The 15,467-nt window shown below is 45.5% G+C and overlaps 1 protein-coding gene across 1 annotated transcript in view; it reads left to right on the top strand.

The window, feature by feature from the left end:
- Positions 1 to 13,819, top strand: part of nmu (neuromedin U) — an 85,280-nt gene extending 71,461 nt beyond the window's left edge. Inside the window, exons 8-10 of the mRNA XM_086004288.1 lie at positions 1,280 to 1,333; positions 1,826 to 1,864; positions 13,428 to 13,819. Coding sequence (XP_085860414.1) covers positions 1,280 to 1,333; positions 1,826 to 1,861 — 90 coding nt within the window. The 3' untranslated portion in view covers positions 1,862 to 1,864; positions 13,428 to 13,819. The remainder of the gene's footprint in view (positions 1 to 1,279; positions 1,334 to 1,825; positions 1,865 to 13,427) is intronic.
- The last annotated feature ends 1,648 nt before the right edge of the window (positions 13,820 to 15,467 follow it).

Raw genomic sequence — 15,467 nt, 5'->3', positions numbered from 1 at the left:
AGCAACAGCTTGTAAACACTCGGCCCGTGGCTTGGAAGCGTCTCTGAAGCTGTTGCTAAGATACAGAGACGCTTTCTAGAGCCTGCCGTGTCTGACCACAAACACTGTTGCTCAGCAACAGCTTGTAAACACTCGGCCCAGTAGCTTGGAAGTGTCTCTGAAGCTGTTGCGAAGCGACAAAGACGCTTTACAGAGCCTGCCTGTGAAAAGAATGCTAGGAGAAAAAAAAACCTAACCAAAACGGCTGCCGATTTCTGCCGTTAGATCAAAGTTGCCGGACATTCAACTTCCGGATAGCTCAAAGTTTCCTGTACTTTGTAGATAGTTCAAGCTGACGTATTTGTTTAGGACAGATTTCAGTCAAACTGCTGCAGATATGAAACATTTACAAACTTTAGGCATTTAGGTTTTTAATTTTACAATCTTTCATGAATATTTCCTAGTGTGAAACTTTCAAAATTTATATTGAGTTCATGTCTTGCTCATATCTGTGAAGTTTAATTGCAGGTGTTATTCATAAAAAGTAAAATTCAACCCTAAATTGCTGACAATGTATCCAGAGAAGAAATGGAAGATAGTTCTGCTAGTTTTGTGAAAGTAAATTAAAATATGCATCTTTCAAAAATAAATGTCACCTCCTGAGTAATTACACATAATGAGGGTTTCATTGGCTGGGAATTTCCTTGGAGCTGCTCCCATTCTGCTGCCATAACTTCACTGCAAGTGTGGTGGAAACTCCCTTTAGGTGACCTTCTCCCAGGTCACGCTATCATATGACTAGATGCAAAAGGTAAACTCCTGACTATAGAGGACATGGAGTCCACTTAATGGGGTGTCGATGACACTGAAGTCAAGAGAATATCTAGTCCAGACCCAAAATTGGCAATGGAGACATTGCTACGATCTTGACCTCAGAAATTTCCTTTGTTGCAATTCAGTTCCCACTTAACTGTCAGATGTCCGGGGGGTTTCTTATCAACTTGCAGTAATTTGCCTCATTTTAATATTCTGATCTGGCAGTTACCACTAGAATTAGGAAACAGACCATGTGCTAAAGAAATCTATTTGTCACCAGTAGCAACCGACAAGAGAAAAGTCCTAATCATCATCATTGCAAAAGTGTATTACTGTCACACATCTCTCAGGAGAATAAAATAGGGAAATGATAATACAGAAGCAGTGCCATTTTAACTGTTGCATACAATATAGCAGAACTGACAGGGAATAATCATTTTGTTCATGTTGTGGCTTAATAAGATTTTTTTTGTTATTGCTTTAGGAAGAATTTAAAGGACCTGGTGGAATTCAAAGTAGAGGCTATTTTCTTTTTAGGGTATGTTCAAAATTTGGAAACTTACACTTATATAACAATTCTGCACATCTCTAAGTATTTGCACCATAATTTAGATAAATGTAATCGCAGGAATGTCATTTGAATAAATTAAGTATTCCCAGTGGGGAGCCGCACTCGAAGGGGCATGGGTTAGAGACAGGGCTACGACAGAGCGCCAGAAATTTGTTGATTCATCTGAGCTATCAATGTAAAAAACAATTTGGTTCAATAATATAGGCTGAGATCAAGTTATATGTATAATAGGTCTTTTTTTGATAATTCTGGTATTAAATTGCTCCTTATTGATGTGACTCACCAAGAATTGAGCGCGGACAGTAAGTGTTAGTGGGTTCTTTAACATGCAGGCTATTACAGCCAAGTCTGACCCTGTCTTCAACCAGCAGTTGACTAGGAGTCTCAGGCACTGTGGTGTATCTTCACAAGCTCAATTTGTTGTAGATAATTTATTTTTGTTTTATATCCTTTTAATAGCCACGAAATGGAAGAAGATCCTCTAGTTTTCGCTAACAGGTATTTTTTTTACAAATCAATAATCTAATCTCAAGTATTCAGATGGCAGTCATAAAGTGATAAAGCTTCACTATCAGACACAGTTGCTTTGTAATCATCTAGTTATTCTCTGTTGCTCTCCTTGTCATTTTGCAGTGAAGATCAGTGAGTAGTTTTCCATAATTCAGTTATCTAGACATGTATTTTGTTTATACTGCTTGCTTTGTTTTCTGATTGTAAATGATGTATTTTTATTTTATGTTTATGGATTTCACAGAGTCTTTTACCTGTATTAACATAGGATAGCTGCTGCTGTTGAGCTGCACCTGACTGGCAGTCACTGGTACATTGCACACAATGTTAGAAAATATTCCCATCTCTCCTGCTGACCTGCTGACAATGACTCAATGGGGGTAATTTTGGCTTTGTGCTATTGACCCGTATTTTCCGGTGCCTACTGGTGCCTGTAAGGGCCCGCAAGTTCCGGGTTTTCACGTGCGAAGCTCATGCATGAAAACCCGGAACTTGCGATCATCTTGACAGATCATAGTCACCTCCGGGAAATGGATATCCATGGGCGAAGAGTTGGGTTATTTGCCCGACTACTGCCCAGCGAATGCCCGTGAAATTCTTACGTCTAGCGTAAGGCCTCCTTTTACTAGCGTAAGAGTTTAAATGAATATAAAAATAATTTTATGTAAACATTAAAACACCTGTATAATAGGTTAAGGTTATTTTTAGCCCCGTTAAAACATTTAAATTTATTTTACAAAAAATAAAATGTTTGTGTTAAATGTTTAATTCAATTGTGTTTTAATTAATTTTAAATATGTAATTTTTAACAATTTATTTGGTATGTAAATGTCTTTTTTATGTCATCTCCATTCGTGCTTATGGGGATTCCATACAGGTGGGGCAGACGGTGGTTGAAGGGGCGGGTGGGTGGGGTGCTTGGGTTGATGTGCGCTGTTTGCACTTGGCTTCCGCTTGTTCCCGGCGAAGAGACTCGAGGTGTTCGGCACCTTCCATAGAAACATAGAAACATAGAAGATAGGAGTAGGAGTAGGCCATTCGGCCCCTCGAGCCTGCTCCGCCATTCAATGAGATCATGGCTGATCATCCAAATTCAGTACCCTGTCCCTGCCTTCTCTCCATATCCCTTGATCCCTTTAGCCTTAAGAAATATATCTAACTCCTTCTTGAATATATTTAATGAATTGGCCTCTACTGCCTTCTGTGGTAGAGAATTCCACAGGTTCACCACTCTCTGGGTGAAGAAATTCCTCCTCATCTCTGCCCTAAATGGCTTACCCCTTATCCTTAGACTGTGACCCCTGATTCTGGACTCCCCATCCATTGGGAACATCCTTCCTGCATCTAGTCTGTCTAGTCCTGTTAGAATTTTATAAGTTTCAATGAGATCACCTCTCATTCTTCTAAATTCCAGCGAGTACAAGCCCTATCGACCCAATCTCTCCTCATATATCATTCCTGCCATCCCAGGTATCAGCCTGGTGAATCTTCACTGCACTCCCTCCGTGGCAAGAACATGCTTCCTCAGATAAGGCGACCAAAACTGCACACAATACTCAAGATGTGGTCTCACCAAAGCCCTGTACAACTGCAGCAAGACATCCTTGTTCCTGTACTCAAACCCTCTCGCTACGAAGGCCAACATACCATTTGCCTTCTTAACCGCCTGCTGCACCTGCATGCTTACCTTCAGTGACTGGTGCACAAGGACACCCAGGTCTCGTTGCACTTCCCCTTCTCCCAATCTATTGCCATTCAGATAATAATCTGCCTTCCTGTTTTTGACACCAAAGTGGATAACCTCGCATTTATCCACGTTATATTGCATCTGCCATGCTTCTGCCCAATCACCCAACCTGTCCAAATCATACTGGAGTTTCTCGGCATCCTTCTCACAGCACACACGCCCACCCAGCTTTGTGTCATCTGCAAACTTGAAGATATTACATCTAGTTCCCTCATCTAGATCATTTATATATATTGTGAATAGCTGGGGTCCTAGGACCGATCCCTGCGGTACCCCACTAGTCACTGCCTGCCACTCGGAAAAAGACCCGTTTATTCCAACTCTTTTCCTTCTGTCTGCCAACCAGTTCTCTATCCATGTCAATACCTTGCCCCCAATCCCATGTGCCTTAACTTTACACGCTAATTTCTTATGCGGGACCTTATCCAAAGCCTTCTGAAAGTTCAAATACACCACATCCACTGGTTCTCCCTTATCTATTTTACCAGTTACAGCCTCAAAAAATTCCAGTAGATTAGTCAAGCACGATTTACCTTTTGTAAATCCATGTTGACTTTGTCTGATCCTGTCACTGTTTTCCAAGTGCTCTGCTATTATATCTTTTATAATAGACTCTAGCATTTTCCCCACTACCGATGTCAGGCTTACCGGTCTATAATTCCCCGTTTTCTCTCTACCACCTTTTTTGAATAGTGGGGTAACATTAGCTACCCTCCAATCCATGGGTACTGTTCCAGAGACTATTGAATTTTGGAAGATGACCAGCAATGCATCTACTATTTCTAGGGCCACTTCCTTAAGTACCCTAGGATGTAGATTATCAGGCCCTGGGGATTTATCGGCCTTCAATCCCGTCAATTTCCCAACATCATTTCCCTACAAATACTGATTTCTTTCAGTTCCTCCCTCTCATTAGACCCTATGTTCCCCGACATCACTGGGAGGTTATTTGTGTCCTCCTTTGTGAAGACAGAACCAAAGTATGTATTTAGTTGGTCTGCCATTTCTTTGTTCCCCATTATAAATTCCCCTGATTATGACTGCAAGGATCCTACGCTTGACTTCACCAATCTTTTTCTCTTCACATATCTATAAAAGCTTTTACAGTCAGTTTTTTTGTTCCCGGCATGCTTACTCTCATATTCTATTTTCCCCCTCTTAATTAATCCCTTTGTCCTCCTTTGTTGAATCCTAAACTGCTCCCAATCCTCAGGTTTACTGCTTTTTCTGGCCAATTTATATGCCCTCTCCTTGGATCTTATGCTATCCCTAATTTCCCTTGTTAGCCACGGTTGAGTCACCTTTTTTGTTTTATTTTTATGCCAAACTGGGATGAACAAATTCTGCAGTTCATCCATGCGATCTTTGAATGTTTACCATTGCCTATCCACCGTCAACCCTTTGAGTGACTTCCCCAATCAATCCTACCCAACTCGTGCCTCATACCATCGTAGTTTCCTTAATTTAAATTCAGGACCCTAGTCTCTGAGTCAACTACTTCACTCTCCATCTTAATGAAGAATTCTATCATATTATGATTGCTCCGACCCAAGGGGCCTCGCACAACAAGATTGCTAATTAATCCTTCATCATTACATAATACCCAGTCTAAGATGGCCTGATCTCTAGTTGGTTCCTCGACATATTGGCCCAGGAAACCATCCCATATACACTCCAGGAATTCCTCCTCCACAGTATTGTTACTAATTTGGTTAGCCCAATATATATGTAGATTGAAGTCACCCATGATAACTGCTGTGCCCTTATTGCACGCTGCTCTAATTTCCCTTTTAATGCTATCCCCAACCTCCGCATTACTGTTTGGGGGTCTATATACCACTCCCACTAATGTTTTCTGCCGCTTGGTATTTCTCAGTTCTACCCATACAGGCTCCACATCATCAGAGCTAATATCCTTCCTTACAATTGTGTTAATCCCCTCTTTAACCAGCAATGCTACCCCACCTCCTTTTCCTTTTTGCCTATCTTTCCTGAATATTGAATACCCCTGGATGTTGAGTTCCCAGCCTTGGTCACCCTGGAGCCATGTTTTTGTAATCCCAATCATATCATATCCATATACCTCTATTTGCGCAGCTAATTCATCCACCTTATTATGAATGCTCCTCCCATTAAGACACAAAGCCTTCAGGCTTGTTTTTTGAACGCTCTTAGGGGAGAAATTGGGTGAGTAGCGCCACCTGTTAGCGCCTAAAGAGGCAGTCAGTGGCTGTAGCACCACTGGCTGTGTCTGCGGCGATATTCAGTAGGGGCGCTAATGGTGGCATTAGGCATTTGCGCTGCGCTGCCACCGATGACGTCATCGGTGTGCGCAGTGCCCCATTCATGCCCCGTTCGCGATATTTGGTAGCGAACGCCGCAGTTGCGCCGCTCGCTACCCGCGCCCGGTTCACGGGGCCTTACTGTGCCGGCAGCGGTGCAAGTTAAGGTGGAGGTGCGGGGCGGCCGCTTTTTTGGCGGCCGCCTGCCAGCACCTCCGTCCCCGGCCTCCTAACCCCCCGCCCCGTGGCTGTTTCCCGAGAGCCCGGCACTTCTCCTTGGTGCCGGGCTCATTTGCCGGCACTCGCGATCGCGGATCGCCGATCGCGCTGTTGCAGGCACCTCCCCCTTAACAGTGGGAGGAAGGCCTGCAGTACCGCAGCGTGCCGTGCTGCAGCATGTGGCACTGCGGCACGTTGCACTGCGATAATCAGTTTCAGCACCCTAAGAGGGACGCGGAGCGCCTTGAGCCTCGCCCCGTGTCCCTCGAGCGGCACTGAAACTGAATTTCTGGCGATCGGTATCACTCCGATCGCTGCGCTAAATCCTGCGCTCCGCCGGCTTTTGCGCCACTTTGGTGCACCAACCCAATTTCTAGGCCTTAGACTTTTTAGAATTATTATTTACTGTGGCCATGTTTGATTTAAACCCTTGATTTCTCTGACTGCCACTGTTGTTTTTCTCCTTCCTGTCTTTTGCTTCTATCCTTCTTTCCCTTTCCTCTGTCTCCCTGCTCAGGTTCCCAACCCCCTGCCATTTTAGTTTAAACCCTCCCCCAGAGCACTAGCAAACACTCCCCCTAAGACATCGGTCCCGGTCCTGCCCAGGTGCAAACCGTCCGGTTTGTACTGGGCCCACCTCCCCCAGAACTGGTTCCAATGTCCCAGGAATTTGAATCCCTCCCCCTTGCACCATTCCTCTAGCCATGTATTCATCTGAAATATCCTTCTATTTCTACTCTGACTAGCACGTGGCACTGGTAGCAATCCTGAGATTACTACCTTTCAGGTCCTATTTTTTAATTTACCTCCTAACTCCCTATATTCAGCATTTAGGACCTCATCCCGCTTATTACCTATATCGTTGGTACCTATATGCACCATGACAACTGGCTGTTTACCCTCCCCTTCCAAAATGTTCTGCAGCCGCTCTGAGACATTCTTGACACTTGCACCAGGGAGGCAACACACCATCCTGGAGTTTTGTTTGTGGCCGCAGAAACGCCTATCTATTCCCCTTATAATAGAATCCCCTATTACTATAGCTCTACCCCTCTTTTTCCTCCTGTCCTGTACAGCAGAACCACCCCTGATAAGCCATCCCCCTCAACAATATCCAAAGCGGTATATCTGTTTGAGAGGGGGATGACCACAGGGGACTCCTACACTGCCTGCCTGCGCCTACTACTCTGCCTGGTGGTCACCCATTCCCTTTCTGCCTGTGCAACCTTTACCTATGGTGTGACCAACTGATTAAACGTGCTATCCATGACGTCCTCAGCATTGCAAATGCTCCAGTATGTATCCATTCGCAGCTCCAGTGCTGCAATGCGGTCTGCCAGTAGCTGCAGCTGGATACACTTCCTGCACACATGGTCATCAGGGACACAGGAAGTGTCCCTGATTTCCCACATAGCACAGGAGGAGCATACTATGGGGCCGAGCTGTGCTGCCATGACTTATCCTTTAATTAATTTAAGTTAAATTAAATCAAATCAATACCACCAATTACACTATAATTAAATTATATACTCAAGGGCCCTTGTTTACCAACAGTCCCCGCTACACCACAGAGAGCTTAGAAACTATAAACCACAGAGTTTAAGTTTGGAAAAAAGGAGAAAGAGAGAAATACTCACCAACCAATCACTTACCCGCTTTCTGGTGACATCACACTTCGATTACTTTTTTCTTCTCTTTCTCCTGCTCTGAGATTGGTAAGCCTACCTGCTGCTACCACCACGGTTTTAAGTTAGCTCCGCTGCCGCCCGGATGCTTCTCCTCCACTTTGTGTGGTCTTGGGCCAGGGATTCCCAGGTGTTGGTGGGGATGTTGCACTTTTTCAAGGAGGCTTTCAGGGTGTCCTTGAACCATTTCCTCTGCCCACCTGGGGCTCTCTTGCCATATCAGAACTCCAAGTAGAGTGCTTGTTTTGGGTGTCTCGTATCGGGCCCGTCCATCGGAGCTGATCGAGCGTGGTCAAAGCTTCGATGCTGGGGATGTTGGCCTGAGCGAGAACACTGACGTTGGTGCGCCTATCCTACCAATGTATTTGCAGGATCTTGCGGAGGCAGCATTGATGGTACTTCTCCAGTGCTTTGAGGTGCCTGCTGAACATGGTCCATGTCTCTGAAGCATACAGCAGGGCGGGTATCACTACTGCTCTGTAGACCATGAGCTTGGTGCTGGGTTTGAGGTCCTGGTCTTCAAACACTCTCTTCCTCAGGTGACCAAAGACTGAACTGGCACACTGAAGGTGGTGTTGGACTTCGTCATTGATGTCTGCCCTTGTTGACAGTAGGCTCCCTAGGTATGGAAAGTGGTCCACGTTGTCCAAGGCCTCGTCATGGATTTTGATAATCGGGGAGCAGTACTGTGTGGCGGGGGCAGGTTGGTAGAGGACCTTTGTCTTACAGATGTTTAGTGTAAGGCCCATGCTCTCGTATGCTTCGGTGAAGGTGTTGACAATGGTTTGGAGTTCGGCCTCAGAGTGTGCGCAGACGCAAGCATCGTCTGCATACTGTAATTCGATGACAGAGGATGGGATGACCTTGGATTTGGACTGGAGGTGATGGAGGTTAAACAGTTTCCTGTTTGTTCTGTAGATTAGCTCCACTCCAGCGGGGAGCTTACTGAGGGTGAGATGGAGCATTGCAGCCTGGAAGATCAAGAAGAGTGTTGGTGCGATGACACAGTCTTGCTTGACCCCAGTCTGTACGTGAATTGGGTCTGTGATGGATCCGTTGGTCAGGATCATGGCTTGCATGTTGTCGTGAAGCAGATGGAGAATGGTGACAAACTTTTGAGGGCAGCCGAATTTGCGGAGGACACTCCATAATCCCTCATGGTTGACGGTGTCGAAGGCCTTTGTGAGGTCAAAGAAGGCCATGTACAGTGGTTGGTACTGTTCCCTGCATTTCTCTTGTAGTTGACGTGCAGTGAAGATCATGTCCATTGTGCCACTTAGTGGGCAAAATCCGCATTGTGACTCTGGGAAGAGCTCTTCAGCCACTGGGAGAAGGCGATTGAGGAGGATTCTTGTGATGACTTTTCCTGTGGCAGACAGCAGGGAGACTCCTCTGTAATTACAGCAATCAGACTTGACACCTTTCTTGAAGATGGTCACAATTACGGCATCTGGGAGTTCCCCTGGCATGCTCTCCTCATTCCAAATAAGTGAAATTAGTTCATGTATTCGCACCAATAGTGCTTCTCCGCCATGTTTTAGCGCCAGCAGGGATTCCATCTGCTCCTGAGGCCTTGTTGCTCTTCAGTTGTCGGATGGCCTTTTCAACCTCATGCTGGGCTGGGGTTGTGCTGAGCTGGTGGCGGGTAGCATGCTACGGGTTGAAGTTGACGACACTCATGTCGAAGACAGAGTCTCGGTTAAGGAGATCTTCGAAGTGCTCCTTCCAGCGGGCACTGACTGCCTCTCTGTCCTTAATGAGTACCTCTCCATTTTTGGCCCGCAGTGGGGTAGGACCTTGGGTGCTTGGGCCGTAGGTGGGCTTGACTGCACTAAAGAATCCACGCACATCGTGGTTGTTGGCTAGCTGCTGGATCTCCTGCGCTTTCTCCACCCACCATCTGTACTTTAGGTCACGAGTTTTTTGTTGGGCCTCAGCCTTCAGGAGTCTGTAGAGCTGCTTTCTTGCTCTCGAGTTGTGTTGCTGTTTCCAGATCAGGAATGCGTTGTGCTTGCGGCTTATTAGCTCCTGGATCTCCTGGTCATTCTCGTCGAACCAGTCTTGGTGTTTCCTGGTCGAGTGACCGAGCGTCTCTTCACAGGTGCTGATTATGGAGGCCTTGAGTGCAGGCCAGGCGCTGTGGACACTCTGTGTCTCTGAATCACTGGGAGTCGTCAGGTTGGTTGTGAGGTGCAGGCTGAATAGGGCTTTCTTAGCATGGTCTTTGAGTGCTCCAGCATTGATTTTCCCGTGGCATTGCTTCTGTTGCCGCCGCTGTTTTGGGGCTACGTTGATGGAGATGACAGAACGGATTAGGCAGTGGTCTGTCCAGCAGTCGTCAGCTCCTGTCATGACGTGGGTGATGCGGACGTCCTTGTGGTCCCTCGCTCAGACGATGGCGTAGTCCAGCAGATGCCAGTGCTTGGAGCGAGGGTGTTGCCATGAAGCCTTGTACTTGTCTCTCTGACGGAGCAAGGTGTTGGTTATGACAAGGCCATGTTCTAAGCATTTCGTCAGGAGGAGGGTACCGTTGGAGCTGGCTTTCCCTACCCCCTCTCTGCTGATCACACCTCCCCAGAGGTCTGTGGCCTTTCCAACTCTGGCGTTAAAGTGGGCAAGGAGGATCAGCTTGTCGCCTGTTGGGACTCGGGGCAGGGATTGTTCGAAGCTGGAGTAGAATTCCTCTTTGGTCTCGTCTGTGGCTTCCAGTGTTGGGGCGTATGCACTGATGATCGTAGCGCACTGGTTCCAGGCTAGGGTGAGCTGTAGAATCATGAGGCGTTCGTTTATTCCACAAGGGGAGTCTCTGAGACATTCAACTAGCTCATTTTTTATGGCGAACCCTACCCCATGGAGGCGGCGTTCTTCTTCAGGTTTGCCTTTCCAGAAGAAGGTGTAACCACCGCCTTGCTCCTTGAGCTGGCCTTCCCCTGCCCGCTGGGTCTCGCTTAGGGCGGCGATGTCTATGTCAAAACATCTGAGCTCCTGGGCAACGATAGCAGTACGGTGTTCCGGTCTGTCGATACTGGGGTTGTCCATGAGGGTCCTGACGTTCCAGGTCCCAAACTTCATTTTAAAGGGTGGAAGATGCCTGTGTGTGAATTCTTTTAACGTGGGGTGGCCGTTGCTCACCAGCTACCACACGGGCTTGACAGAGCAAGGTCTTGGTCCAATGGCAAGGGGATCCAAGACAATTGGAGACCAGGCTCTGCTACATATGGAATCCCCATAAGCATGAATGGGGATCCCCCTTCTTTCATTGGTTGGGGCGGTCCAGGTGATCACAGGGATGCTTGCGAACCGCCTGCACCCCTGGGATACGTGGGCATCTACACATGTCTAGGCGTAGAGGCCCAGGAGTGCGAGTCTCCGTGGATCACGAGGCAGAAGGTAGGCGCGGATTTTATTTGCAGATCGGAAGCATTTCCCCGCGGGAAACCTCCGACCGCAGATTCAGGCTCATTGTGTAAATTGGGTGATAGTAAATCTTGAAGCCCATTTTATATCTCTCCTGATTTTTATTTCCATTGGCTTCGATGGAAATAAGTGGAAATAAAAATCGGAAGAGATTTAAAATGGTCTGCCGATTCGCGATCACCCGTTTTACACTATCGCACATTCTCTTTTCAAAATTCTCACATTTCAAACTGCCCCTAATCTATTATGCTTTCATATCCTTAAACGTGACCTCTGCACAGCTTATTTTACTCCTCTGACTTTGTTTTTTATTCTCCTCACTGCTGTTTCTCGCTTATTTTCCTATCCTTGCTATTGTATTTCTTTCCACATATACCTCGCTCATTCTACTAATTTTGTCTCTCTGCCCTGGCTTCTCACCTTTATACCACTCCATTTTATGCAGCTGCCTGATTTGAGTAATATATTGAGCATTTAGAACAGTGGACAGGAGAAACCTCTTTGCATAGAGAATTGTAAGGCTGAGGAATTTACTTCCATGGTGAGTATTTTTTGTCTGACTAATGCCTTATACAGCAAATAGAACCTATGTTCCTGCCCTATGCGCCTGAAAATGCTCACTTCCCATGTACAAAAGAGAGGAAAAAGGGACAAAGAAGCATGATGCTGGGTCTCTGCTCCCTTTATGTGACTCAGTAATTTTCATGGTTGCCCCCAAGGGGTTTGGAGTGCTTGTTGCTTACAGCAGACATAAGCATAAGATAGACATTTAAATGAAGTGGGAGTGGGCAGCACCAGCCCTCTCAATTCACTTACATCCTCTGAAGCCAAAAGCATACCCATTTTTCAAGGGTACCAGAAGATGTGTGCTCTGTGCCCAGCCCCTTTCTGTTTGGATCATTGTATAGGGACAGGCAGAAAGCTCAGAGGACCATAAAAGGTAAGTGCTTTTGCTTTCAGGGACAGCAGGATAGGGACTTGCACTGCAGGCCTTCTGGCTGCTGTTTTTGGAAAGCAACCAGAGGGACTCAAAACTGGCAGGCCTGCGGCAGTGGCTACATTTCTGCACCCTTTTCCAGGCACAAGGCTGGGGTTCTCGGAGACTAGGTTAATGGCAAATATGGGTGGGTTCATGTCAAGTTAGATTGACATTATTAGAGTCCAGGCATGGCTGGGGGCAGAAAAATTGACCCGCAAATCTCTTTGATTGGTACTCTAACCTTGAATGCAACCCAATACCTCACTTACCTTGTTTATAGCAGATAAGCATTGGGCTGATGGTTTCATAGATTTAGCCACCATATAATCCCAGGTGTATCTCTTGATTAGCATAGTGTATCATTATTCCATTTAATCCATAACTCTCTTTAAGTTCCTTGCTCCCATAACAATTATTTTACATTTATCTACAATGAATTGTATCTGCTACCTATTGGGCCTGGTACCTGAAAGACCTATGTTAATGAAACAGGTTGCATTTAAAAAGAAATTTGCTCTGCTTCTGTTTTGGTGTCATCTACAAACTTAGAGGTGTTCAGCCAATTCAATTATATGATCTATAATGTGTGTTCAAGTGCTTCATCTTCCAACCTAGTTAGGAATGTGAATGAACTGATGTAAACAATTTCAGAGGATAGTGATGGGAAATCCGGTGAGTCAGATTGGTACCCCATGAACTACAGTATTAGTGGAAGGTTATGTTGGCAGTTCAACATATTTTGCCCTGGAAATTGCCCAGGCGGATGTACCAGACGTAGACTAGGTTCTTCTCTACATTGAGGAAGGGAACATTAGAGGGAGAGAGTCGCTCTCGCATGCCTGCTAACAGTTGATTTCTCTGAGCCAAGCACATTCCCTGGGTAACAGGATGAAAGGGAGAGGATTCTCCTACACCTCTTCAGTGCTTCTCTGATTTTGCAAGAACAGCCCAGCATGATTTGTTTTCTTCTTATAGAGAAGCAACAGGCCTGTGCTTGATATCCCTCCCCCCCTCCCCCATTCTCCTATATGATTTGCCTGAGTTTGAGGGCTGGCTATATGGGAATTCACGGTAAAGCAATGTGCTATACCAGTGGGCTGCCATTTTAAATTCAGTGCTGTGTTGTAGTGAATATATATGGTTTAAGTAGTTTGCAACCGTACCTCAGGCTAGCTAAAGAGAATATTTACTGTGTAACTTCTACAATCATTTAATTTTGCAGGAACATGGACATCTATAGAGATGGTTGACGCACATGTTGAAAATGATTTCTAGAGAGCAATGTTCGAGCAGCTATGCCTACGCCTTTCTATAATTGGCCTGTTTAATTGTTTAATTATGTCTTTTAAACATCTATAATGTGCATGCTAACTTAATACACTTTGTTGCAAATTGCTGTTTTCCAAATGAATTACACCATTAAAATTTAAGGTAAACTTGTGAAATGTTTCAATGTATTTTAGCAAAGTAAGGCACATCTATGGTTAGTGTGTAAATATCACTTTAAGGCTAAACTCTGATGTAATACGATGCATGTTACTAGATTCCCTTCTCACCCTCTCTGTTTATGATGGTGTCACCAAATGTACAAGTTAAATTAAAATTCTTAGTAAAGGTTCTGTGTTTGCTTTTGTTTTAGAACATTCCCTCTTTTAATTGACACATGCTTTAAAAGTACTGCCAAATTTGTGCAGGGTATTAATTCTATTCTGCCATAATCATACTATTATGTACACTGCAAAATTATTGGGGTGATTCTCTCGTTTGTCCATCTGTGGCTCTTGTGCCGCAATGGCATCAGATGCCAAAACTGCATTGAAGTTCCAGGTGCTCCACAAGAGGTTTCAGATCTCTTTCACCATCTCCCTAATAACAGTCCCTAGATACATTGTTCCTCAAACAATTGTAAGAAGGCTTGCTGGAATCTAAGTTATGGCAGTGAACGTGAATCACTCCACCCCCACAATCCACAGAAATTCATCCCCCTATGTCTTATGGTTGAAAGGCAATGTTATTGCAGGTTCTGGGTTGCTGCCAATTACTGATATCCCTAAACAGATTGGAAAGTGTTTCCGTTGTTGAAATTGCACTGTTAATCTCACCACTTTTTGCTTATTTTAAAATCCAGCAAAGACAAATGCTAGTTGCATCAATATTTGACCGGGTGGGCTTGTTCAGAAGGTTTTACATGCAGAGACCTAGCCAATCAAGATTGGCCTGCAAATAATCCTCATTCTTTGCCTGTCAAGTACTTTACCAGCCACTTAACTGCTCAAGTACCGGCCAACAGCATTAATCCAGCTCCAGAAAGCAGGAAACTAAGAAATTAAGCAAACCACTGTATTTTTGCAGCCCAGTTCACCAACATCACCCCCCACCCCCCACCTCCACCTCTCCAGGGTCTCCAACATCATTGTCATTTGCATTACACTAAATACCTTTTCAATACTAAACGACCTAATCGTGGAGGAGGAGGAGAATATCGGTAATCAATGTCAGAACAGGATACAGACGCTAACCAAGAAAAAGTTGCTGCAGAATTTTGTGCCAGGTGCTCACACACTGCAGATTGAGTGAAATGCCTGAGCTGTCCCTTTAATGGAGCCGCCTGTCTGCATGTATTCAAATCAAGTGGCACAAACACTTTGGGCTCGATTTTACCAGGCCCGAGGAGGCAGGTTTGGAGGCGTGTGAGTGGTCAAAATCAGAAAAAATGGCGCCTCCATCCTGCCTCTGAGCAATTTTTCCACATTCGTGGTTTCCGACCCCGTTTCCAAGAGGCAGGATAGGCTCTTAAGGCTCTTTACAAACAGTTAATTGCCTCTATTATCCCATTTTGAGAGGCCTTTCTGAATTTAACACATTTCCCCCATCCTGCATGTCTCCTCTGGAACACGCCAGTGAAACCTGGCGGCCTCACAATTGGATTGCTTACTAACAGCTGCAGCTCTACCATTAAAAAGGAGTTTTCACCAATGATCATTTGCAGGTGGCAGAACTTTGTTGTCTCAAGTCTGGGGAAACTTTTAGCAGGCCTACTCATTGTTGTGGAAGTTTGGAGCCTGACACCCATCTCCAGTGTGACCTCCTGGAAAACCCCTCCACCACCTTGACTGGGCGCTTCCTCAACTGAGGTATATGCCAGAAGCATGGGAACCATTTATTTCCTTTCCTCCTGGACATCAGATTCAGACGAAGACCAGCCGCGGCAGCAGCAGAACCCTGAACAACAGCACCACCAACAGCAGGAGCAACAACAGGA

This window comes from Somniosus microcephalus, chromosome 2, assembly GCF_052327205.1.
Source record: "Somniosus microcephalus isolate GS21.2 chromosome 2, FLI_Smic_1.0, whole genome shotgun sequence".
NCBI classification, from domain to species: domain Eukaryota; kingdom Metazoa; phylum Chordata; class Chondrichthyes; order Squaliformes; family Somniosidae; genus Somniosus; species Somniosus microcephalus.
Note: the sequence above shows the minus strand (reverse complement) of the source record. Positions and strands in the feature narration are given on the sequence as shown.